General features: G+C 38.4%; 2 protein-coding genes across 7 annotated transcripts in view; one reads left to right on the forward strand and one right to left on the reverse strand.

Moving 5' to 3' along the window:
• The window catches only part of CHLSN (cholesin), a 172,839-nt gene that overhangs the window by 26,217 nt on the left and 118,646 nt on the right, over positions 1-27,976 (forward strand). The window lies entirely within an intron of this gene.
• Positions 10,992-19,808, reverse strand: GPER1 (G protein-coupled estrogen receptor 1). Of its 3 annotated transcripts, XM_075179616.1 has the most exons (3): positions 19,501-19,808; positions 12,503-12,752; positions 10,992-12,419 (listed from the first exon to the last, which is right to left on the reverse strand). In XM_075179616.1, the coding sequence occupies exon 3, from the start codon at positions 12,390-12,392 to the stop codon at positions 11,310-11,312; it is 1,083 nt and encodes a 360-aa protein (XP_075035717.1). In that variant the 5' UTR covers positions 12,393-12,419; positions 12,503-12,752; positions 19,501-19,808; the 3' UTR covers positions 10,992-11,309. The 3 variants fall into 3 exon arrangements, with proteins under 3 accessions (XP_075035717.1, XP_075035715.1, XP_075035716.1); XM_075179614.1 differs by having other exon boundaries at positions 10,992-12,752; XM_075179615.1 differs by lacking the exon at positions 19,501-19,808 and adding an exon at positions 13,004-13,048 and having other exon boundaries at positions 10,992-12,752.

Here is a 27,976-nt window from a genome sequence, read left to right on the forward strand (position 1 = left end):
TTAATATGAGTATTCCTGTGACCTCTATTCACCCATGTCTGCCAACATTTTAGATCCCCTTCCAAGAAACCTGTATAAAGCCGGACATGTGCACACGGTCCTGTAGTTGTCCTTCTGCATAGAGTTACCAGGTGGTGTCATTGCAAGAACCATAGTGTTCCGCAGTCTAGCATTAAGTCACTGCTACAAGTAATTCTTAGGACGCTAAAGTACAGGTTCTGGTCCTTTGGTTCAGACATGTAACTATTATAACATAGAACTATTTAACATATAACTATTGTTTTTTAAACCAATGGTAATTAAAGAATGGTTCCCGTTTTCCACCTGTCACTTAGCCAAGGCAGCAAGACTGTCGCTCATTCTATAGAATCCAGGGAACCGTAGCAAAACTCCAGGGCAATTTGATGTAAAGGATATGCTTTCTTATTGAAGTGTTATGAAGTACATGTTGTATGTTTGTCTCCATATAAAGGCAGCATGCCCAATTGATCGGTAGATTTCCAGTGACCTGCTGCTTCCCCTTTATTGAAGGCCTGCTAAGTGCTAGCTGATACAGTTTTTCCTAGGGCTCCTTCGTTGCTGTGGCATCGCCACTATGTGGCCTTCTTATGACTCTTTCTAAAATGAATTTCTGTGCTAACACACAGTCAGCTGATATCCATATAATATCCATATGACAGATCTCACAAGATTCCTGTTTTTATGGCTCGCCAATGGTGTGATGTTTTTAGTAAGTGGAAGCAGAATCTTAATTGTATATGAGTGCTTTTGGATTACAGTTTATTTGTGGCACTTACCGTATTGGTAACTAAAGTTATCCTAATTGTATATATTCCGGTTATTTTCACAGTATTTCACATTGGATGGTAACTGTTGGTGACACATCCAGTCTAGTAATGTGACACAGCACTTGTCAATGATTTATTTTGATGATTTCAATACAGATAACAGGTATGCTTTAAATGAAAGTCTCTTTATGTAAGTGCTAGTTGCAAACAAATCCTGGCGAAAATCACAAATATACATAGTACGGAGGGCTCCATAATAATCACGGTACTTCAGGAGTGTTTACATCCTTGAGATCTTGAACCAGCTAAACAACAATAATGAGATATTGATTATGGCATGTATTGATATTTCCAGTGGTGCAGAACTTCATCCTAAGGAAAATAATCTGGAACAAACAGGCAGAATAATTACCACAGGTCTACAAAAGGCCGATGACAGTAGTGTTCCAAGTAATAGAACTAGTATAGAAAGGTCTGCTCTGCGGTACAGAAGAGATGATTTAATAACGGCATAAGTTGGAACAGTGGTTGATGCAGTGAAATGATGTAGAAATAAAACATTTTGTTGACCCCTTAACAATTTTAAATACAGACTACTGAAACTATGGACTGCTGAAAATTCGGGCGGGGGGGGGGTTAAACCGTTTATAGGTAAAGAAAATACTTTTATTTTTGCTTTGTTTGTTTTTGTAATATTTACCCCCTATCTCTTTATCTCTCTCCATCAATTCTCCACTTTTCCTTTAATAGCAGTGTTTACCTCCAGTCCTCACGCACCCCAAACAGCTCATGTTTGCAAAGTTTCGTTAACCATGCACAGGTGATGTAGTCTACTTGGCTGGGTCAGAAATCCTCAAAATATTGGGGGTGCGTGAGGACTGAAGTTAAGAGCTACTGTTGTAGAGTATCAGCTACTTTAAAAGGACCAAGTTTAGATATTTTAATGAACAATATTTTGTGATATACAGTGGTTTTTAAATCAATTTTATCAAGTATCCAGCGATATTCTTTAATATTGCTAAATATATAACCACTTCTGCACACGCTCGCTGAAATATGCCTGGTCACTTGTTCATTTAGAATGTAGAAGCCAGAAGGATCTTTTAACAGGCCAGGGAAGAAGTGTATCTTTTTCAATAGAACCTATTTCCACAAGTTAGTTGCCAGCAGTAGTGTTTTAGGCCCATTGACTTCCTGTCTCCTGGGATTTGTGTCTCAAGCTAACTAGTCATGTAGAGAGCCAATTGCTCTCCTGTGAAATAAGCAATTGTTTTTCCTTCATGTCGGCCAACGAAATGAACACACGTATTGACTGAATTTAGCACATTAGATTATGTGAATGTTTATGGCACTCCCCAGGAAATTAGATCCCCTATTTTCAACATTGATCAAATGCACTTTGTTTTTCTGTGTATAGAATACTGTTTTGTGCTACTTCCTCAATTTATAATATATTATTTGCTGTAGATAAATTATATATTTTTTTTATTAATGAAAAGAATGGCATTGTAAACATGTTTGGTGAACATGTCTTGATAATGCTTGTAGTGCGTCAGGATCCGCCTGGATCGTACTGTGAGCTAAGCGCATAGACAGTCGGGGACTATGTTGTTGAGCAGGAATTGCCGCAATGATTGAAGGTTTTTATTATACATTGCTAAAATTCCCATAATACATTGCTTGCAATGTGGTCTTCCAGAATTATAATCAGTGGTCGAAGTGGAAAGTTAGAAGTGGCGGTATGGGAATGTAAGTGAATAGAATGTGATAGTGTTACAATGAAGGCAGTAGGAGAAGTGGCAGCATGTCATACCACCATATACACCCTCACTTCCACCACTGGTTATAATACATGTCAGATTAAGCAGATATATTATGCCTTGGATTGTCATGTTGTGAACTCTTCTAGTGCTGTCACATTACAAATAGCAAACATCGGGAATTAGTAACATCTTTTTAATGGCTAACCCCATAGATATTGTAAACGGTCAGGATACAAACGGAGGAAGGGGTTATTGTATTCTGAAAGCTTGCAAAGGGGCAAATAAAGAATTGTCTGTAATTAAAAAAACGGTAAATATTCTTAGCCTCTGCTTCTAAATGTATTTTCTGCAGAGAACATTTTTTGACCGTATATTTTTTAATGAGAGCAGTTTTCATCTGCTGAAATCTTTGCTGCAAGACATGAGAATTCTTAGTTACCAAGGACTTCTAGATGGCTATTTTAAGTCCTTGTGTCTGGAACGAATTATGAACGCAGAGATAAATGCAGAGTATTACTTATTCATGTTTGTTATAATTGGATAGAAATAACCTGAGAAAACCAGAGTTTGAAAAGTTCACCCTATATGTGATCTACTTTTAGCATTGGGCTGTCAATCCTAATTGTTCAGCTGGGTTTTACACACCAGTGTTCTCTAAGGGAAAATTTGCCATCCAGGTGGGGGCTGTTATTATACTTTGAAATATTATTGAAAGTGGTTGGAGGTTATTGCCCACACCTGCCAGGACTGGTGGTCAGTGGTCTAACACACACTGCTGCCTGTAGTGCTCACATAGTGCCTGTTATACTAGGAGATACAATGGTTTACAGTATTCTATTAGGACTGTGTTGGGCTCCAAGAGCCGGATGACAAATAAATACAACCGGGTGGAGCGGGAAATAGGTGCTGGAGAGAACACTGGACACGCTTTCCAAAGAGAAAATGTTATGGTTGTCTGTGTGTACTTTGGAATCTGCTTCATCCCCATGTGCCGCATCATTAATTTGTGTCCTGCTTCAGTGTACCTGCAGATGTGGTGTGTAATTAGTGCCTTCACTATTTCACTAGAACTAGCACATACCCCCGCAATGCCTTGTCTATTTGCTGGTTTTATGTGTCAACTTTAATTAACTTCATTGGGAGCTGGTCCTGCTACTGTAGTAGGACCATCTCCAATTAAAAGATAACGAATATGCATATAGTTGTGCATTAAAAAAACATTTACTCGAAAAAGAAAATATTGTGATCTCAGAATAAACTATGTTACCAGTTCTTACCCACGATTATACCTAAGAAATATTAACTTTTTGGTTGCATTTTAATTATGACCAGTAGACACTTTTGTGGGTACGTATGTACCGTACAGGCCCCAATGTTTACACTCACATAACTAGAATGGGAGAAACAAGGGTGCAAGATACATTTCTGTGCCATGCGTCATGACTAATACATGGAGTTAGAGGGGTAACCCCCCCCCCTCCCCCCACAGGCTGTGTTCTGGATACTGATAGGTCCTGTGATGCTTTGGGTCTTAGGCAAACACGTGTTACATTGATGACATAAAGTTACTTGACTCCAGGATTATACTAATGGGTATGATTAATAACATTTACAAAATATTCATCCTTTTGTTTTCTTACTCCCTATCTTTTGTTTATCCAATTTAAGCTGCAGAGAAAGTCGAGGTAACATTAGAGGGTACATTTGTTTCTGCTTTGGAGAATCGTGACAATATGGACCCTGCAGTCACCATTCTGAGTTTCTTAAATTATGTCTATCAGAGGGGAGCAAATGTTGGCTGTCCAGCTGTGGGACTACAAGTACCAGCGTAACAGTTGTACAGCCACATGTTGGCCAATTATGTTTTGCATTGTAATCAAGTTTTATGAGCGCCATCTCCGCTTTCTGATTCATTATCATGTAATATGCCTGCAATATGATCCCTTTATTGCACAGTGCCATGAAATATGTTTTGTTTCTCTAAAATGTCAGATACCTTTGTTGTGAGGATGATTCTGTAGTAATATCTGATCTATCTCCATCTCATCCTGTATTTGAACAGCTAATGTTTCCTGCTTACATTTCTGTACTGAACAACTAATTGACTGCAGTGTATACATTTACTCTTTCCAAAATTGGTATAAATTACATTGTTTTGCAATTGTTCATAATGTAGATATATGACTGTAACTGATTTATTTCCCTTTTCTCATATGTCTGTTAATAAGTTTTGTTTCTTAAGACTGAAATATAGCACTCCTATAAAACACATCCTAAAATTGGTACTGTATGCGAGTGCATGGCTTTGCTAGAAACTCAATTCCCTAACGCACACAGAGACACACAGACACAGGCTAGGGTCAATTTGTTAGCAGCCAATTAACCTACCAGTATGTTTTTGGAGTGTGGGAGGAAACCAGAGCACCCGGAGGAAACCCACGCAAACACGGGGAGTACATACAGTGCTGTGAGGCAGAAGTGCTAACCACTACGCCATTGTGCTGCCCAACAGTGACCCAGTCCAAGGTAGCTTATTATGGAAACAGCCCTGGGAGCAGTTGCCCCTCAGCCCAGCCAGCCGCTGTTTGTACGTGCCCCCCCCCCTTCCCCCCCATCTGGCACGTCCTCCCATCCACTCCCACTATCTGAGGGTCCCACAAGGTGTTTTTTTTTCATCGTACTCCTCTTCTTTTGCTGAACTAACTTGGCCTCTATTACCACGTATACATTGATAATGACCAAATCTACCTCTCCTACCTCTCGTCTTCTCTACAATCTTGTGTCACCAACCGTCTCGCTGTTATCCCTACGTGGGCATCTCATGTTATGAAAAGTTCAATAAGTCCAAAACAGAGATCATCTACTTTCCTCCTCCCACACAATCACCATCTCAAGTGTCCCTCACCATCCACGACACAACAATTTCCTCAGCCTCTAAATCCGCAGCCTTGGTTTGACCCTTGAATCTGCCGCCTGCTTTACTCCTCCACAATATGCCTTTAGTTTACCCAAAAATCTAAAGCTCTTATCCATTCACTCATCATCTCCTGCTTTGACTACTGCAACATCCTCCTATCTGACATTCCCCTTACTCATCTGTCTCCACTTCACTCCATCCTAAATGATCTTCCTCTCTAACCACTTCACATTCCCTCCCCACTCTGCAAATCCCGACAGTCTCTCAATATTCCCCAGAATCCATCTAACTTTCCTTCACTTACAAAGTCCTCAGCGACACCACCCCATCATAATTCTCAGTACGCTCTCTCTATCCTCTTTGACCTGCGCCTCACTTCCTCTTTGATAACCACCTCTCACTCCCACTTACAAGACTTATCCCTTGACATTACTCCCCTATCACCTAACATGTCCGATCAGTCTCTCCCCCAGCCCTAAATCTTTATATAACTCCTGAAAACCCATCTCTTTACTAGAGCCTACTGGCCTACTCCCACCTATACTACTCACACTGGTACACCCTCACACCTGTCCCAGTCTCCACTCCGAGCACACTGGCTTGTCTTGTTTTGCTTTCACGAACAGTAACATATATTTGCAAAATTATATTTTTGCCAGCTTGCATTTACACATTTGAATATTTATAATGACAAAGACTGTCCCAAGGAAGAAACCATGCACTTATTTCATTTTAGTGAACTTGTAACAGCAGACATTTTCCAATAGGATCGCATGTAGATTAATCGCTGGCTGTCAAAGTCATTACCACTGACACACTGTCTATTTGTCTGCCAGTAACCACTGCCTCCCCATCAGAGGAATGAGGGGAATAATTCTATTTACTATTTTGAGCATGGTTTCTATTTAAAAATAATTGGAGTAAATGATCCGCGATTTATGGCATGTTGTATGGTCATATTTGCAATCTTCCTGCACTGGAGACTGTCTTACATATACATCACCCTCTCTAGTGTCTCCATAGAACTGAAGATTAGAAAATTGATTGAGAGTTAATAATGAGGCCCAAACAATTTGATTTGTATGTGGAAAAAATCATTTTCCCCATTGTTACTGAGGTATCAAAAGCTCCGTCATTTTGTGTTTAACTCAATATTACTGATATCAAGATTTCATTATTGTAATTAAATAACTAATGCAAAAACAACATTTCACCATCAATCACTATGTAACTGGAAACCACATATTTGTTTACATATATGGATGAATAATTTGTTTTACAATAAGCATTTTCAAATTTCGCTTTAAAAAGCTCTTTGTTTTTGGCTATTTTCCTCCTAGGCTGATTTTATCTTATTTAGTTAACTGCATTCTTGGGATATTGCACTTGTCAGGATCGGATGTTTTCAGCATTCCATGTGATGACACCAGAATGCATATACGTGTTCTTTAATCTTCTAACTGCAGAGCCCCATACAGCCCCCTGTACCCTTCTGGCACAGGGAGCTATGTACCATCATTAGACAGGAAGGAAGGATTAGGATAAACAGGTGGCACACCCTCAAAAGTACACAGTCAAAAGATTACATTCCGCATGTATTTCGGTGTGTAAACAACATACAGTAAGTTAATCGAGCAATGCCACTTTTTTTTTTTAAGAAGTTCATATTTTTCCACATGGGTGTTGAAATGTATGTACTTATAAACAGCAAGTGAGTCTGCATTCCTTACACCCACCTTACTTTGCGGATACTGGGATTGTTTATTACAAAAAAATGTAAAAATATATTTTAATATGTCATTGCACTTATTTAGCTGTCAGAACTGCTTTATATACTCAGAATTCACCCTGTGGATTATTTTTATGACAGTCTGATCCTTTTATTTATTTACATAGCACAAACCTATTACACAGGGCTTTACAGAGAATATTTCATCCTTCACGTCAGTCCCTGACTCAGTGGACTGTCCCTAGCACATAATTGTTTCAGAAGCCAAGTATATCTTTGGTGTGTGGAAGGCAATTAGAGCACCCACGCAAACATGAGAAGAACATACAAACTCCACACAGATAGGGGTTTGGAGTTAAACCAATGATTCAGTTGAACCAGCGCTGAGAGACAGCAATGCTAACCACAGTGCACTAACTTCTATTAAGTACATTTTACTAACTTAGAATTCTCTTTTGCCTATATACAAATCATATATTTTAAAGTATATGCCCAGCTCAAAGGACAGCCCTCCAGTACTGACGGGCATCTACATACTCCAAAAAACAGCTAGATGTTTAGTAAAATATAATCCTATATTAATCTTACAGAATACTTTTTCCCCTGCATATTTGCATTTATAAAGGGTGGAAACTGCCATTCTGCCATGAAGCGCCTTCCTCAGAACAGTGCCACCTGGTGGTCAAGCTATGAACATTGTAGATCCTTTAGACTGGCACGTATGGTCCATTAACCTTGTATTTCATTGACCATTATTGTGGTGATGTTCAGAAATGTTCTGATTGTTCTCCCTGACTGTAGAGCGCAGTGGAATAAGTTGGTGCTATATAAATGGAAGCTAATAATAGTAATGTTAATAATGTAGCTCTCAGCCATTACGTCATGTGGCTAAGATCAAGTGCAGTTGTGGCAGAGCTGCACTTGGTCCTCTGGCCAGGGGCCGGGATTGCTGCTTTGAAAGCCTGGGACAAATGTGCCTCCGGGAGTGGCGACCCCGGGGGTGCCATAAATCACTGGTCATAGCACCTTAAACACGTGATTAGATTGGCACCCACGCACTTTTGACCACTTTCTTTTAAGCACTCGCTCTATTCTTTGCCCCGGCCTTATGGCTGGGCGAGAAAATTTTTATACCAAGCCCAGCCATTAGGCTGGGGCTGTACCCACTCGGCACTATTTATTTTTCTTCACGTTTGTCACTTTTTCTTTTGTGTTCACGTTTCTGGATTTTATTGGGTGCGGGTAGGCCCTTTTGGGCTCCTGTCCCCGAGATGATCTAGGGGGGGTTGTGCGGCCCTGAGGCTCCGGCCCTCCTGAACACCTATGTAGGTCCTCCCCTTAGAGGGTGGACTAGTTGTTGAGCCCTGGGTGAAGCTTCGGCGGATCCCAGGGGCTAAAGGGACCCCCCTAGCCTCGCAGCGAAGGGGGTCTGAAGACCCTTGCCCCCTAAGGGACCTTTTTGGTTCCGGGGGTCGGGGACCAGGGCCCTTTCTTTTTAAAGAAGGGGCCAGTACCGCACCCCTTGTGCACTTTTTAATGGTTTTGCACCTTTTTTAGGCACATTGGGTTTTTGATTGCATGTTCCCAGGCTTTCAATAAAAAAATTAAAAAAAAAAGTGGTTAGTAACGCTATCTCATAGCACCCTGGCTTTGGTTGGATTTTGATACAGGGCACTACTTGTGTGGAGATTCCATGTTTTCCTTATGTTTACTTGATGCTCTGATATACTCCCACTGCTGGTAGTGACTGTTTACTTGATGCTCTGATTTCCTCCCACTGCTGGTAGTGACTGTTTTAGCCTAAATCTCTGGAAGTTAGATTTTAAGTTGCACTAATGCATTGACTGATGTGGCTAAATACATTTCTCTGTAAAGGGTTGTGGAATATGTTAGTGCTGAAAGGAAGCTAATCTATTAAATATTATGCATCGATTGCTAAATTGATTGTACATGAATTTCTATTTAATAAATAATTACATTTATGAATAAATTTTCATTATTAAAAACTTGACAGGCTCCAAAGGGCAGATCTATTACTCAAACATTAGGTCCTAAACAAATTCAGTTTAATTATGGTGGAATCAGATCCACAAACTATTAAAGCACGCACAAAATGATTCAGTCATTTTGCAATCTGATTGTTCATCAAGCAACAAATAATAGAGTGTCACACTTATCAGTTTTGATCTAGACAATGCATGATAGTTTGAATGGAATTGCGTACGTTACACACGCTTTAATTCAATCGTTTGCAAGCAACAACATTTCCATCCACGATCTGATTTTGTGAGTAATTTGGCCTTCCACACTTGATTGTATTGCATAGTTTTCCTCCCATACACACAATGATTATATTAAAGATCCTATAAAGAGAGGAGAAAATCAGTATTACCAGCTTAATGCTATATTTTTCTTGTACTAGCTTGTTTCCTGTTTTTTTTTTCAGTTTAGCTTAATCAGTGCATAGTTTGTCCTTATCACATAACGAAAAAGAATTCAGAAGGCCATACATTGATATTGTACATTTTAAATACAAAGAGCCAAGGTCATGTCCAGACATTGGATTCCTGCACAAAGTGCCTAATTAAATAACATATCAAGTGCATAATATGAAACTACTCCACTGGGTAAATGTATCAAGCTGAGAGTTTTCCGGCAGGTTTGAAAAGTGGAGATGTTGCCTATAGCAACCAATCAGATTCTAGCTGTCATTTTGTAGAATGTAGTAAATAAATGATAGCTAGAATCTGATTGGTTTTTCAAACCCGCCGAAAAAATCTCAACGTGATACATTTACCCTCAGAAGTGGAGACAGACATTTTATGGGCATGAAAGTCTAATGTCTCAATCATATAACTATTTCCCTGTGAATTTGATATGCGCGAGTGCAGCCTGTCAGTTCAGCCCCAAAAATGTGTCTCCCCAGTGGTAGTTGCGGATGGGTCACTTTTAATTCAGGCATATGTTGCCATGACGGTCTCGTACCATATATATGGTTAAAAATGATTTAAACAGTCAGATTTTAGTGTTTGGGCCAGTTTTACAGACACAAACCTTGTGGAGACTAACATCTCATAGCGGCTCTCCAGCCTTTAGAGGGGCCGCACAGATGACAGAAGGAGAGCACAGTGCCCTCCCTCCTCCGCGCACATACTGCGTCACCTCCCTCCACTGTGCAGAGGAGGTCATGTGACACGGAAGTCATCCGCCCCCATTCTAATAAGATCACAAGCAGCCGGCTGGGGGGGCCCACAATAGAAGGCTCAGCAGGCCACCTGTTGCCCACCGCTGTTATAGATAGATCCAATATAAAAGAAGAGCACCAATTTCATGCTATGGTAAGGAAATTGATATGTACAAAATAAAACACCATGAACAACAGAGTATGTTCAGATCGAAATATGAAATGTTTGTTGAAAGCTGAGCTATACCTTGGAAAATAACTTTCCTAAGGGGCCCCTGGGGCTCCTCCATTCCTCTTACATCCTAGGACGAAACCCGAGATGTGTGAGGACCAATCACAACCTGCATTCTAATGCTTGCGATTGGTCCCCACACCTCCCCTCCTCAGCTATTTAAAGTTGGATGTAGATGAAATTGAGTAGCCAGTTCTGTATTAGAGAACCATGTAGAGGGAGCCAACCTTATTAAAATATTTTACTTAGGTAATAGTGTGGCTTTAAAGACCTAAATTTATATTGCATTATGCATGCCTTCTTGCTATTTCTACTAAATATATTGGTTTACACTACTATGTTTCTTCTGGGAGACAAGAGGAAAAACCCCGTTAAACGTCAAATACTTCATCCAGGTTAATTTTTATTTACTTTTGTTTATACCAGTGTGTCAATAAGGCTTTATTGCCACTCCAATATTAGTCCAACATTGTAAATATGAAGTGATAGATTTCAGTTAGTAATATTTGGTCCTTGAGTTAATATTATTCGGATTATTTTGCATAGACTTTGCAGTAATTCAGCTCCACAACCGATAACATAATGAATTGTAGAATTTTTGTCAAAAAAAATGGTCAAAAGTTTATTTATAAGAGAAAATGATACTGGTCGAAACCACAATGGGACAAAACTCTGATTAAAAACCAATATGTTTATTTACACCCCGCTGTTATATTTAACGTCCGATTGCTCTCGGCTCTCAGGAATGACGGATTTAAGTGAAACTTGGCAGAACCGATTGAGAGAGGACATGGTCCTCTTGTCTTTGATGTACAGACGGAGCTTGTCCCTAAAGGTTTCACCTAGGAAGCTGTAAATGAGTGGGTTTAAGCAGCTGTTGGAGAATGCTGCCAAATTGACAATGTGTCCTGTGAGCGGGTGGCTGTGCCTGAAAGACTGATTGTTTTGTTGCTCATCGTTGCTTTGAAGCAGTCCAATACTAATAAATACATTTTCTGGTAGCCAACAGATAAAAAACACCAGGACAACTACCACAATCATCCGCAGAGCCTTTTGCCTCCTCAGTCGCAGGCTTCTGTGTTTGTGTGCCCGAACCAACACACGAATGATTAAAGAGTAGCACAGGCCAATAATTGCAAAGGGAATGATAAACCCCAGTGTAATTTCCAACCATTGGATTTCTTTCACATCCGCAAAGCAGAAATTACCCTCCTCCGTGTGCTGTACTTGTACCGCGGTGAAGGGCAGCAGGGTGGCAGATATGGATGCCATCCAGATGAGGCCGCAACTCAAGCGGGCATGCTCTTTAGTCCGGAATATATTGGATTTCATCACTTTCGCCAGTGCGATATACCTGTCGAAGCTCATCCAGGTGAGAAAGAAGATGCTGCTGTACATATTGATTTGGAGAAAAAGGGACATGAAAGTGCACAGTATGGTTATATCATAGTATTTCTCACTCAGGTTGAACACTTCAATCAAAGAATCTGCAACCAAGATGAGGTCAGCAGCGGCCAAGTTGATGAAGTACAAGTCCGGGATGGTCATCTTTTCTCGGAAACGGATGTTTACAACCAGAATCATGATGTTTCCAATAAATCCGATTGGGAAAAGAAAAACTGTGTAGAGGCATGACAAGATGAGCCCAATGAGATAATGCCTATTGATGTCTGAAAGGTCGCCGCTAGACAAGCTTTCATTGCAATAATATGATTCATTCACCTCCCGTAATGAAAGATTGCAGGTGATTGATGGCAATCCTGTGTTATACACGTCCATATTGAGAGTTTAATTAAAGGATAATATCTGCAATAAAACAAAGCATGAAAGGTGCTATATTATCCATTCTGGGGTCTGTGTAAATGACTGGTGTAATGGGTAGCTGTTACCTCCTGGCAGTAGATCATTTCATGACAGGTGCCTCCTCCCTGTACCACATATGAAGCAGGCTACGCAGATAAAAGAATCGAAACTCTGCAAGCTGCAGAGCACCCTTTAAGGGTTTCGGTCAACTGTACTGCCATAACGTGACTGCTTTGCTGCCTGGAGAGACTTTTACATAAATATGTAGAAAAAGTGCTCTTAAGGTTCCATGTCTGTTCTTTTAGTGAGCTCTGTCCTCTTCAGTTTCTATTGTAGCTGAAAAGATAAAATAATTTATTAGTTTTTGCAGTTGTACCTGTGCTGGTTTGCTTAGTAAAAGTTCTCAACTATTTTAACGCGATTTCTCTCCCAGATAACTTGATCCTTCTCTGCTACCCTACCGATTGCTTTTACATTCTAATTTTACATAGTGTTTTAAGCAATTTGAAAACATCATTGAGACACATCATCGTAATACAGCCTATAAATTTGTTCAAAGCTATTAATATCACTGAGACGTGAAGCACTTTTCTGAAAATACAGCCAGTCGATGATATAGGGACCAATGACTTCGTTGAGACAGCCTGATATTTCAACCAATAAATAACCTAAGAACCAATGACATCACTAAGACACTTTCTGATGATACAGCCAATCGGTGACCTTAGAACCAATGACATCACAAAGGCACTTTCTGAGAACACAGCCAATCAATGACCTAGGAACCAGTGACATCACTGAGGACCTGAGCTGTATATCTGTATTCACTGCACACTTGTATTTTCTGTGTGTGGAATGTTGATGGCTGTGTAACAGACCTATTCCCTTATGACTATGTAGCCTATATACACTTGTTTTATGGGATTTTTAATTCCTCTTGTTGGTCCCATATTGCCTGTGAAATCCAAGTTTGCTTTATGCTTCAGCTGCAGCCAGGGATACCCTGAGAACCAGACCTCTGATATCTTAATGCAAAATCAATTCTCTGTAGTTAAGTGGACTATTTGTCTTCTTCCTCTGTTTATTTACATTGGACTGGGATGCATTTCACCCACTGTTTCTCTTGTTTCCCTATTAAAACCCCAACACAACAAACTCATTGTTTAATCTTTAACCCCTCTATTCCTAAGGGACTGCTCAGCAGTTTGTTTAGACTGGTCTCTGTGCACAGTGCAGCATCATGGACTCTGTCAAGCCTTACCGCTACTTAATACCTGTAACGTTTTGTAAATGACGTTATGCCCATCCGATGTAAGGATTGTATGATTGTGCCTCAGACACAGGGTATTCCAGGACAACAATACTTGGCCTGCTGATAAAGAGCACTTCAGCTATTTTTCATCACATTGATCTTATGCTACTAATAATCTCACTGGTTTGTTTATTCTGTAATTTTAATATGGTCTCCTGGGTGAATGTAGGATGCCAGGTGCTCCATTGTTAAATATGGTGTCACTAAGTATGTGAATGGGTCTGTGTCTACACAGCCAAATGTTTACATGTTCCCGGTGTGTGTTTTGCAGTGTTTGTGCATGTTTTTTTCCCCTAAAATATAGTGCATATATTTCATCACAGTGCAATTATTATCTGTACGTTTTAATCACTGCAATTCAGTTATCACTCTGTAAGGAATCCCAACTCCGCCAACTCCATTTTTTGTTCTATTTCCACCAGCTAACTGGATGCAGTTGCATATGCTGTACGTACGTACATATGTATATGTATGTGTGTTTGTGCAATACATACATTTCTGGATATTATAATATTGGCAATTGTTTAGTTTTTTTTTTTTTTTTAATTCAATCTGTTTTTATTGATTATGAAAATACATAACACTACCAAATAGCAAGCAGAATGTACGTCTGTGGTTGTACAACAAATAAGCTATTTGACAGCATTTGTCAAATTCAGTTATAATCGTGTCATCATCATTAAATACTATATGATTCAATTCCAGTTCTCGGTACCAGCTGGCAGTTATCTATGCCATATGTTGGTATTTTTGCTTGTTAATTAGAAAAACCAAAAGAACTATCAGAATGGCCAAGGGGCTGACAATCGGGGAGGGTTAAAGTGAGGTCGGGAATGGGATTTCCTTGTCTGTTCGCTCATGCGTAATAATTTGTAATGGCTCCTCAGTGTGTAAGCAATCTCCTCTTAGCCTCTCACTACACTACACCGCACTTATACAAGTGTAAAAGTAATCACAGTTTATGTTATTTTTAAAATCATTGTAGCAGAGGTGGGTGAGAATGGTCTTGTCTGAGTGGGGGTATCCAATGTCAATAATTCCTCGTGAATTGAAAAGTGCATTCGCATGAATATCGAATAGACTCTCAAAATGACTCTCTCTACTATTCCTAGGGCACGGTTATGTTTTATTGGGGATTTCCACCTTCACCAAACAAATAACTAATCTCCCCCCTTCCCAATAGCAGTACTTTTGCTGCTGGTCCTTTCCCTTGGACCCAGACCACTCGGGCTCTTCAGCAAGTGTCCGACACTCAACTACAGCCAGGACGTCTGCAGAAGGCGTTCACCTCTCTCCACAACAGGACAGACTCTGTACGGCTTTCCAATCGGAGTAACTGTATTGGATCTTTGCTGCTATGGAAAGAACTGACCGGCACCACAAGTTTGGCAAATGTCTAATGCTTAATAGCGCAAATGGTGGGGGTGCCAGTAATTGGGACTCCCACCAAAGTATTTTTATTTGGAAATTAGGGGGTTAGAGAGTTGTTTGGTAAAGATGGAACACTTCTTTAAAGCCACACTCTTTCAGTACAGGTCAGTTTGTCGGGGAAAAATAAAAACCAACAGTTTTTGATTTTGTTTACTAGCAATTGTAGCGCAATCTTTATTTTTGGTACTCTATACTAACCAAGCATCTTCCTCTCCTATAAAAGTACTTTGATGGGGTTACAGCTGTATTTATTCAAAAACTGGATCCCTGTGGCTCTGTGGAGATTCACACACCGGCAAAGGTAATCGCCATAGATCCAGGTTATATATCAGTGTGGTGACCCCATCAAGGTACCCTGGAAGTGTGTGTGTATTAATGTGTGTGTGTGTGTGTGTGTGTGTGTGTGTATATATATATATATATATATATATATATATATATTATATATATATATATATGTATGTATGTATGTGTGTGTATATGTATCAACTGTAAGTGATATTATTAGAAAGTGAAGGCGTTTAGGAACAACAGCAACTCCAGGAAGCGGAAGACAATGTAAAATCACAGAGTGTAGTCAATGACTGTTAAGGCGCATGGTGCGTAAAAGTAGCCAACACTGCTGATTCCATAGCTGTAGAGTTCCGAACTTCCTGACGCTGTACTCTGTGCAGTGACGAATCCTACTTCTGTTTGGCAGTCACATGTGCGAGTCTGGGTTTGGCAGATGCCGGGAGAACGTTACCTGCCTGATTGCATTATGCTGTGAAGTTTGGTGGAGGAGGGATAATGGTATGGGGCTGTTTTTGGGTTTGGGCTAGGCCCCTTATCTCCAGTGAAGGGCAAACTTAATGCTTCAGCATACCAAGTCACTTTGGACAATGCTATGCTTCAAACTTTGTGGCAACAGTTTGGGGAAGGCCCTTTTCTATTCCAACATGACTGTGCCCCCCAGTGCACAAACCACGGACTACAAACACATCATTTGATGAGTTTGGTGTGGAAGAACTTGACTGGAGCCCTGACCTCAACACCATCGAACACCTTTGGGATGAACTGGAACAGAGATTGCGAGCCAACATCAGTGCCTGACCTAATAAATGTTCTACAGAATGAATGGGCACAAATTCCCATGGAAACGCTCCCAACATCTTGTGGAAAGCCTCCCAAGAAAAGTGGAAGCTGTTATCGCTGCAAAAGGTGGACCAACTTCATATTAAAGTATATGTATTTGAATACAGTGAGTGTCATTACAGTACCTGTTGGCGTAATGGTCAAGCGGCCGAATTCTTTTGTCCATATAGTGTGTGTGTATATTTGTGTATATGCATGCACATAATATATATATATATGTGTGTGTATACACACCAATCAGCCACAACATTAAATCCACTGACAAGTTAAGTGAATAGCATTGATCTCATTACAATGGCACCTGTCAAGGGGTGGGATATATTAGGCAGCAATTGAACAGTCAGTTTTTGAATGTGATGTGTTGGGAACAGAAAAATTGGGCAAGCATAAGGATTTGAGCGACTTTGAGAAGGGCCAAATTGTGATGGATAGACGACTGGGTCAGGGCATCTCCCAAACGGCAGTTTTTGTGGGGTGGTCCCGGTATGCAGTCGTATGTACCTACCAAAGTAGTTCAAGGAAGGACAACTGGTGAACTGGTGACAGGGTCATTAGGCACATTGATGTGCATGGGAAGCAAAGTCTATCCTGTCTGGTCCAGTCCCACAGAAGAGCTACCGTAGCACAAATTGATGGAAAAGTTAATGCTGGCTATGATAGAAAGGTGTCCGGACACACAGTGCATCACAGCTTGCTGCGTAGGGGTATATTGTATATTTGTGGTATGTTTATCTAAGTAAATGAGTGATTCGGCACACGTGCATGCATGTAGTTTTATTTCTACATAGATAAGAGTGCTCACTATAGGATGTGTATGTGGATGTCAAACTGTAGATTCAGGACATGAGCTAGGTGTTAAATCCATACATTAAACAGGAGGACTTGCCTCATCCAGCATAAGACACATTCTGCTAACCAGAAATGGTAGAAGAGATTAGATGAGTCTGTTCTTGTTGCATGCTATTCCTCCTTATATGTACTTCATGTACTATGTATTCATAGAAACTTAACATTTGGGGAAAAATATAAAACATTTATCTAGCCGCCCTTTACTTTATGTGTGTTTAATGTTGTAAGAGTGTGTATTCCAGTTAATTGCATGGATGATTGTATGTCAGTACATTCTCTAGATTGTCTGTAGGTGGTTTAATGAGTTCTGTCTTAATGTACAAAGTTCTAAAAGGTCAGATATAATTAATATAGATATTTATAGCTATAGATATTTATAAATTATCGATATTTATTTGAATAGTTATTTTAGGAGGTGTCCACCACCTGTTATCAGTAATTTACAAACAGCGTCGGGCGCAGCATTTAGAATTGGTCTAGAAAATGACTTGAGGGACATGGCATATAATCTTTATTTGTAATTCGTTTGCTACTGAATGTATTTCTACTTTTTCATGATTCATGAAAATGTGTTTCATTATGTGTGTTCCAATATGAAATCAGTTGCTTCTCTGTGATTCTGCAATCTACCAAAGATCTGCGTCATGCAATTAGCATTAACCAAAAAGTAATTACATATTGATCTTCATTCTCTGAGGTCCCTTATTCTGTAATAACGTAAACAATATATTTATACTCTGACATGTCAGGGTGTGTGTTGTCTGTTTTGATAGTTGGGGTATATTGTATATGTGCAGTAAGCTTTCACAAAATTGATGTTTCCGCCTGAACAATAAACCCCATAAAATCATTCCAATGATATATGGGTAATTAACCCAAAGATAAGTACCCCATTGTGTGTTGCTCTTACTGACACTCACCCACCTCATCTATTCCCTACCTGTCCATCTCTCGAATACGGTACATTCTATGTCATTATTTACTTTTATTTATATTTATATAGTGCCAGCGCACTCTACAGCACTTTACGGTTGCAGCAAAAACAGTATTAATACAAGACTGGGTATTTACAAACAATAAGGTAAGAAGGCCTCTATAGGATAAATGTTCTTACAGAGAAATATGTATCTGACCAGGTCTCAACTGTTCTTTGAATAGTGATAGAACACATTTGTCTCATAGATAAGCTGTGTGAAATAAAATGACTTTCCTGCTGCTCTCCGATGTAGCATATAGGAATAATGCATCATATAAACCGGGCTTAGGCAAGCGTTGGCTCTCAGTTGTTAGGGAACCACATCACTTCTGTGATGTAAATAGTCAACTCCGGTATAAATACATTGATAACTGGGCATAAATAAAATAGGGAGGATGTATTGTAATCTAAATGTTACAGTGCATCTACACCGCTAGAGACATTAAATGCACATTACTGCAAAAAATTCTCCTTATATTGCACTTATAATAATTTTGTAGGGTTTTTTCTGTTTAAATTGCTTGGTGTAATTGCCAAACACTTTATTATTGTTTCTTTTTATGTGCACATAAAAAGAAAATTGCTGCTTCCTCTACCAGTTACCAGTAATTTTTAAGCCATGAAGGCCAATATGCATTCACTTTTTAATCTTGCAATATAAAATGAAATGATTGAATGAAATAATGAAGAGATGTTAATTACAAGTGGCTGTGTGACTGCTATCTTCTAATAGGTTTCCATATTACTTATGTGAATAAATAATAGTCACATTGTTAACTCTTGGGACAACAGTTGATAAAGATCAGTGTGAGTCCTGTTATTGCGGAGGTAATTGTATAGTTAATATAAAGGTAAATTTGCAGACAATGTATGTGACAATAATATATCCGAGGTGAGTGATGTCATTGACAGAGTGCAGTCGTTTTCCCTGCTGTTTTTTTTGCACATTTAATTAGTGGCATACCCTTTCCTGCCCAATCCCTAAAGTATCAGTGATGGCATCAGCAGAATAGTAAGTCGTTGCGATTTCCATAACTTGGAATGAGAAAGACTTAGCATGGATTAAACTGAGGCTGTCATCAGTTCCTATAAACTAGATATGTTATCTAAATACATTTCTGGACTCTCCTTTCCATGTGGACAGCATACATTATACTTTGTGCTCCCCTAATCCCCCCTCACTCACATTCCGGTCCTTTAAATGAGACCAAGTGATCATCATGATACCTTTAAAACAAATTGATCCCTTTACCTACTGATCTGTGGATGGTACCTAAGCGATCATATGCAGATCAGGAGGAATTCCCTTTTCAGATGCAGGGTGATCTGTTCTCTTACTGTGGACCCCTAATTAAAGCATGCAATAAAAATACGAATGTTACCTTTGTGACTTTGCATCCCCTCTTCTCCTGCACAAGTTCCTTGTCAGCAGCGTGCAGCAGCAGCCTTGTGCGACATCATGACCACAAATGGATAGCTTTCTCATTTTCTGCTGCTCTTTCCCTTACACCAAGTGTCACAAAGATGTCACCTATTTGTATGATTCAGTAGCAGGAAAAAAAACTTGACGGGACAGTCTGCTGAAATAAAGACATCTCCTAAAAGATTGTGATTGCAGGAGCAATGTGGAGGAGTCCATTCCTTCTGTCCTTGGCAACAGATCGGGGCTTCATAGATTCCCAGGGTTGTTCTAATTTGTCTTTAGTGGAAGTGCTGCTGAACGGGCTTCCTTTAAAGACTATTGTTAACCCTTTCTCTTCTGCTGCTAGACAGACTGATATCGTCGGATCACAGATTCCTTTCCACTTCTTTTCTAATGTGCTGTTTCTGGTGTAAAGTTCTCAGCATAGAAGTTCATATTTTATTATTATAGCTGTTGTTTTTTATTAGTTGGGTTGTACCTTTCCTGCACCTGTTTTTTCTGTTTTTGAACAGTGTTAATAATGGATGTTATGAATACGGGAAGCTAAAAGCATTTTTCAAAATTAAGTATAAGTGAATGCATTTTATTTTGTTAGATTATATAATTTGCTTTAGTTGAAACAAAGCCCTGCCAAGTGTATCTTACATGGTTTCTCTTACTATCTTGTGTATACCTCCTTACTCATTCTATCTCTCTCTCTCTTTCTCTCATCTACTTGCTCTCTCTCATCTACTTGCTCTCTCTCCTCCCCAGTTCACTCTATCCTCCCCAGTTCACTCTATCCCCCTCTTCCTCTGCTCACTCTTTCTATCTTCCTCCTCCCTTGCTCATTCACTCTCTCCCCTTCTTCTCCTGTAATCTCTCTCCCTCGTCCTCTCTCTCCTTCTTCCCCAGCTGTCTCCCTCTCGTTCTTTCCCCACTCCTTATTGCTCTTTCTCCCCGGCCTCGCTCTTTCTCCCCGGCCTCGCTCTTTCTCCCCGGCCTCGCTCTTTCTCCCCGGCCTCGCTCTTTCTCCCCGGCCTCGCTCTTTCTCCCCGGCCTCGCTCTTTCTCCCCGGCCTCGCTCTTTCTCCCCGGCCTCGCTCTTTCTCCCCGGCCTCGCTCTTTCTCCCCGGCCTCGCTCTTTCTCCCCGGCCTCGCTCTTTCTCCCCGGCCTCGCTCTTTCTCCCCGGCCTCGCTCTTTCTCCCCGGCCTCGCTCTTTCTCCCCGGCCTCGCTCTTTCTCCCCGGCCTCGCTCTTTCCCTTTGAGGATTTGTGCATTCAACAGTTAACACAAAAGAGAACATAATAAGAAAAAATACAAGAAAAGAAAAAGTTCAGAAGTGAAAAGGAACTTCAAAAATAGGGAATAGAAAAAAATATCCTAAAAAGAGAGAATAAACCAATAATAAAAAAAAATTCCATTAGAAAAAAAAGAATTTAGGAAAAAAGAGAAATATAATAGAGATATCAGAGCAAATATTATTAAATTGAGGGACAACTATTCCCATAAATCAACATCAGGTAGATCAATTGCCCCCATAGATGGGCTAGGAATTTCTTAACTTAAATGTTCCAAAGAAAAAGCAAAAGGTTGGAGCCCAAGAAAGCCAAACTGGTAGAAAAAAAACAAATTGGGACTATAAAAGAGATTATAGGAAAATCGTCCATTTATGAACTACACAATAGAATTGATCCCATAAGAGATCAAAGTGATTCTTTTTTGGAATGGGAGACACGTTTATCCAAACACCACAAAGGGGAGAATAGAGAAGAAACAGGGATTATTAAAAAATAGTAAAAACAGGACAGAGAAATGGTAATAATAAAAAAAAAAAATTAAATGGAAGGAAAATGTAATAAATAATAAAAATAAATTAGCAACAATATATCCCCTCAAATACAGATAACAAATCGGTCTTCAATTTGAGTTCTTGAGGCCATCGATAGAACGAAACTTCGCTTCTCCTTATATGTCTAAAATTCTCTCCGACTACCACTCTGAAATAAAATTAATTAGAAAATGAACTGTTAAATATGTTTTTATTATGAAAGAAGAAGGCAATTCTTCAATTAAAATAGCAAATCTGTTACTATTGAAGGGGGAAATAATGAAGTTAAGAATAAAAATAAATTTAAATGTAGTAAACGGCTCTAACTTTTTTCCCCTACATATGTGAAAGGGACCTTCATTGAAAGTTTAATAAATTAATTTCAATTGAATTTAAAAATATATGTAAACACAATAATATATAAAAAACAGATCTAACTTAACAAAGCAAAAGACGCATTACAAAAAGATATGAACATTATTATAATACCAGTGGATATGGGTTATATTAGATAAGGAAAAATATATAGCAGAAATAGAGAGACAACTGAATGAGACTTCTAGATTCACTAAATTAAAACATGATCTAACTAATAGAATAAAAAAAGATTCAATAGTCTGATAAAAAAAAAAATGGAGATAATAATACTCTTAACTAGAAAGATCAATCCTGCCTTATTATTGATGAACCATCCACAGCCTTTGGAAGTTATCCCATTCATCCCAGAAATTATGGGTCATCCTGGAGGATTAGTTGTACTTTTCTGGATCTTGGGAAGGATGACTTCAAATTTAATTCTTTCATTGATTACTATCTACAACCTTTGGTAGTACAGAATCCATCTTATTTAAAGAATACAAATAACATCTTGAATTAGATGTAATGAAGTGGCAAGATTAATACTACCTTATTACAGCAGGTGTAACCTCATTATACACAATCATTGAACATCATATAAGATTAATCATAGTTTTTGTTAATAAAACAGAAATCAATGAAGGTCTACATGAAATTTTAAAGTAGGGCATTATGTACATTTAATCCAACCATTATTTCTATTTGAATGGTAATTGCTATATTCAACGTACAGGAAACAGCGACGGTCAATATGTTTGCTCCAAGTTGTGCAAATCTGTTCATGGCATATTGGGAGAAAACAAATATTTGGGATTCAATGTGGCATTTTCTATGTGGGGAAGACTTCAAGGACACTTAAAACACAACTAGCCGAACATATTTGGAATATTAGAAATGGAAAAGAAACATGTTCTGTTTCAGCAAACTTTAGGGACAAAATTAATTGTTCAGAAAATTTTCTAATACATTTTTGGGGAATAGAACTAATGCAAAGCAACTGGAGGCATGGAAATATAGAAAGGCAACTTGCCAGGACTGAATTTGTACACTAAATAGTTTATTCCCTAATGGCCTAAACAAGGAATTTGAAATTAAGTGGTTTTTTGACTTAAAGAATTTAAAAAAGACCACATAACGTGTGATCATCTACGTACTATCATTGTTTAAGGATGTGATTTATCACTCTTTTGATACACTGTTGAGTTTTTCTTGAGTCTCTCTAAAACTATTCTATTTAAACAACATTGCTCTTTAAAGTATGTCTGCACAAGGATTTCAAAATAAAGGGATTTTTACCTTGATAACATCAGAGGGATCAGATAATTGTTAAATGTGTGATTTTGTATCTATTGTTATTGTATAAGGATAGGATTTCGGATTGTCCTATTATTAATTGAGTCTTTTTGAGTGTCTAATATTTCATCTATACATAACAATGAGAACTTTAGCAGAAAAGAGATGAAACATTAATATAATCAAAATTTTATTTTATTTAATACCCGTCCTAAATTAAAGAAGTTTAAAGCACCTCCTGTAGATGTTACACTTTCGTGGGAAAATCTCTGGTTGCTTAAGGATTTCAAAATGCACATTTGGGAGAGATCATCCCCAGTCATTATATGCCTGATCTGTCATATGGGAAAATATGTAAATTGGTAATGGACAAGGCAACAACGACAAAAAAAAATGTATGTCATCGCTGTTGTTCATAAAGTTTCCTTAAGGAGAGGAATTGCCGAACCCGTCAGTCCAGTGGCTTCCAGATCACCATGGTAAGCGGTCGAGATGTTTGCCGGAGTAATTGAAACACGTGTCAGCCGCAGACTAGATTTCAACTATATTGTGAGAATCATGGGCATCGGTGACCTCTGTAATGGACAAGTAAGTATGGACGATAAACTTTGGGACAGTGAGGATCTGGATTTAGCAAAGAATTAAGTTTGGGACTTTTATTGTACTTTTACATTTAGATAAAAATAAAAAGTTTTTATTTCTATTAGACATTGTCAAAAAGCTTTGTGACTGGTTACTGTGAGTATAAAATGGACTTAAAGCAACTCCACCCAATCTGACTTGAAAAAGACCATTAAGCCACAGTCGAAACGCGTTAGCTGATTGGGGAAATTATGCAACTTTCTTCTTTCCTGTTTACATCCTTGGGAACTAATATTAAGTGACTCCAGAATAACCAGGGGGAACTTACCATCTTTATGAAACATTGTGATATTAAAATTCCTCTTCTGGTAGGAAGACTTGCATTTATATATTAGATTTCTATTTGTTTTTATATTTTACATTTTGAGTATGTTTTTATCTATAAAAACGGACGATTTTTCAAAGAGGTAATGCACTAGATCTGCCATTTTTTCTGCTTCTATTTATATACACCAATGTGAGGAGTGACTAGAGGAACAGCTTAAGGTGAATTTGTTTATAATATATTAATAAGACTCGTACACAAGAATTTGTCTAGTAAGTGTATCACCTAAAGAGGAGATAACCCCCGAAAATCAGGCACCCACATGTGGAATTCTTGGGATCTCTGGGAGAATATTTAGAATCAGCACTGAATTTATTTGAATATTTTTATGGGATAATCACCGAGGTTAATGGTGTATTACATTACATTAATTTATATGTTAATGGAATTACACTGTTATTTATGTTTTGCATACACTTATATTTTGAAAATAAGAAGAAAACAATATAAAAAGAATCAGTAGACAGCTGCAAAAAAACAAGTATTAATTTTATTTATTGTTCTCTGCTGTGAGGGTTGGCCAGGCTGAATTTCTCTTTTATTTTACCTATATGTCAGTCTTTGTCTCTCACTCGTGTGGCTGTTTGTTACACAATGCAGCACTGAAGAAGAACCACTTGAATTTGTTCATTTGGTTAATGTCTATAACGCTAGCAGTTTTCTATAATGTCCCCAATTCATTTTGATAGTCCCTAATGACAGAACATAAGAGGTCTTACTCTTTCATCTCGGTGAGCCACTGGAACAGTAATGAGCCATTTCCATCTTCTCCTTCTATACATGTGACCCATACATCAGTCCATTCTACAGCTCGCTGAACTTGCACACCACAGACCCTCACAACATTGCTCTTCCATTGAAATGGTGCAATATATACTTATGTAGAGAAGTGAGCTGAACGCTGCAATAAAGATCGCTCCATTTGTGTGACTTGGTTCCCTTTTATTGTTCATGATTCCTTTTTTCATTGTAGTGCGTGTGTCAAAAAAAATTAATTAGGCAGGTGTGTCACAACATGAAGCCACCTCAATAGGTTAATGAGTGCCCTCTCTGAACTGCCTGTGTCAGTCATAATGTCAACCAGAATATCTTGCATGTAAGTAGCTGTGTAATGTGTAGAATATAATTGCAAAACCCTAGGGGATTCTCAATTAGCGCACTGATTATTTGTTCTTCTCAAAAGTTACTCTTCGCTTGGATTTTACATATAGAATTCCTTTAACCATTTCATATCAGGAGTGGCTTTCACATCAATGTTACCCCTCTCATGTTTAATGTTTTGTGATGTCGCATTCACGGGGAGTAGCTTTTTTGGTTTCTCACTTTATTTTCATAGTATATTAGAACATATATGCTGTAATTTTAAGTGCATCATATACAGACAATAGACAAAAATATTTTTCATTATTATATGCCTTAAAGTTATTAAAGCTACCTCAAAATTTAGGTTTGAATGAGGTAAAAGTCACACAAACAAGGGTACAGCATACACACACTTTTTACTACTACAGGGAACGTGATGTCTAAGCTCAGAATGGTATAGAGTATTTGTTACCTAGGAGACTGCAAGTTCTTAGGCAGACTCTGGCTAATGCTGTGTCCCGGAGATGTGTAAGATTGACAACTCCCACCCTTCTAAGCAATTTTTGTAATATGTGAATAATTGGTAGAAGCTACACATTGAACAGATTTAGTAAACTACAGACAGTTAATGTATCCAATATTTTATGTATTAGCAATGCAAATGCTTTTATATACAATACATAAAAAGTAATGCTTTAATATATTTACTATGTAATATATTTATGTATTTTTATATAAAAGCGGTAACACCCTTGTTTACAGTATATGACACTTCGGGGCAGCGTTTTCAAAACACAGTATTGTTTGACATGTAAACCCTGTTATCATTATTGCCATACAGTGAAAAGTAGTACAATTGATGTTGTTGATGCAGTTAGATTGATCTCTACAATCATCATGTCAGAATTAGAGACCTACTTAGAGATTCTCCATAGTGAAATATATGGTGATAGGGGGGATGGTGGTATGACTCTTATGTCATTGTAGCAGTCTGAGTTTCTTACAAGAATTTACAGGTAACAGGAAAACACTTAAAACAAGTTGAATGTATGTTAGAGCTAAATTGGAACAATACTTTAATTGCAGATGAAATAAGTCAACTGTAGTTCATTGTAGACTTAAAGCATACTCAATTATTCACATTTCATGTTTTAGATTCTACTCTTGTCACTGGTGGGTCACACAAAATTTGAGTGGTATCCGTATTAGCAAGTAATACACAAAGCAAAAAAGTTTAAAACTTTAACTTAGTAAGTGGCATTTTTTGCTGTATATTGAAAGAGGAGGAAGTGTCACTCAGCCATTCATTCTGTCGTCCCACTCCGAGTAGCTGACCATTTAATCTCCTGCAACACACATAACACACATATTGCACTAACATTAAATAGCACATTTGCATGAAAACTGTTGATTGCATTTAGCCATAAGATACCGAATGAACATTAAACGATCATTTTGCTGATAATTCCCAGATTGGTATAACAGCTGTGTGCAGAGTTCTCATAGCGGTGAAACCACAAATTATAACTACATTTCCTCTAGCTAAGTATTTGAAATTTTACTTGCACACACCAGATGCCTTTGAAGACAGGGATTAAAGACGAAAAATACAGTATGACAAATACATAATACTTAAAAGATGTGCTTTGTGAGTCATTGTGATAAAATCTGATGATACCTTTTGTTTCATTTTAACATTACGTTGTTTTTGTACTATAAGGCTAGTGATGCATCTTACAGTCATACATACACCTCTGTGTTGGTTTTAGCTCTAGCTAGATTGAGATATTTTTTTTCAGGTTGTATTACATTTTCACTTCTGATGTACTAGACCATAGATATTTTTTTGAATTGGTGAACTTTATATTTTAAAGAGTACTTCCTATTTCTTATTAGCAATTCATTTAGTATATTCCTCTATATTTGTTCTGTAAATATTTCAGCATAGGTTTTTTTACACAGATGACTTTATTTTGCGGCATTTATATATTATTTTTCTGCCAAAATTAAGGCGCTTATTTCCCATATAGAGTCTTAAAAAATAATGCCCCCTCCCGTGGATAAATAATTCTTGAAGCCTGCTAGGATTTACCTGTGATGAGCGGATAAAGCATGTGTTTTTTAAAACTATATATAAATATATATATAGTAATGAAAATGTTGTTTTTGGTGTAGGGTCTCTTTAAAGAACCTGTGAAGTATCTGGGGGTAGCATTCAGTGAAATAAGTGCAGGTCCTTTTTTGTTAACCAAAATGGCCCAGGAATGGTTAGCATGCTAATTCACCCCATCTACAATGCAGATAAACTACCATGCTAACCAGTAACTAGCCTTTCCACTGCAGCTTCACTCGTCTCTATCTGTAAGAAGTGCTGTCTTGGTGGTGGGGGGAGGACAGAACACTGCCATTAATTGATTACCATAATAATGCTGGCAACACGCATCAATTGCTTTTGTTTGTAGAGCAACACGTGTAGTTTCTGTATAATCACATCAATATATTGAGGCATACACATGAATGATTGCTTCCCGCACATTACAACTTTGATGTAACAGAGGAAAAAGACATTAGAAATGCATGCACACACTTCAAAAAGGTTCCATCCAAACCTTTTGGATAACAACTTCCAAGCGGACTAATGGCTAATTTGACTATTTGCATTTGGTTGCATTGGATAGATTGTCCCAAATACATTTAATAATTTGATACAAAAATCCTCTTGAATGATGGGTTTCTAAAGTGTGTGAGCAGCTTAAACATGGTTGTCAGCGATTTCTCTCAAGTGATTCAAGAGTAGGGGGCTTCTCCTAAGACAGCGGTTCCCAGTCCTGTGCGCTGCGGCGATCTCACAGGGGTGCTGCAGTCAGCGGTAAGCGGGGTAAGTGAAAAAGATCCCGTATTTATGCCTTAATTGCGCATACTTTC

The sequence above is a fragment of the Mixophyes fleayi genome, chromosome 7, assembly GCF_038048845.1.
Source record: "Mixophyes fleayi isolate aMixFle1 chromosome 7, aMixFle1.hap1, whole genome shotgun sequence".
In the NCBI taxonomy this organism is placed as follows: domain Eukaryota; kingdom Metazoa; phylum Chordata; class Amphibia; order Anura; family Limnodynastidae; genus Mixophyes; species Mixophyes fleayi.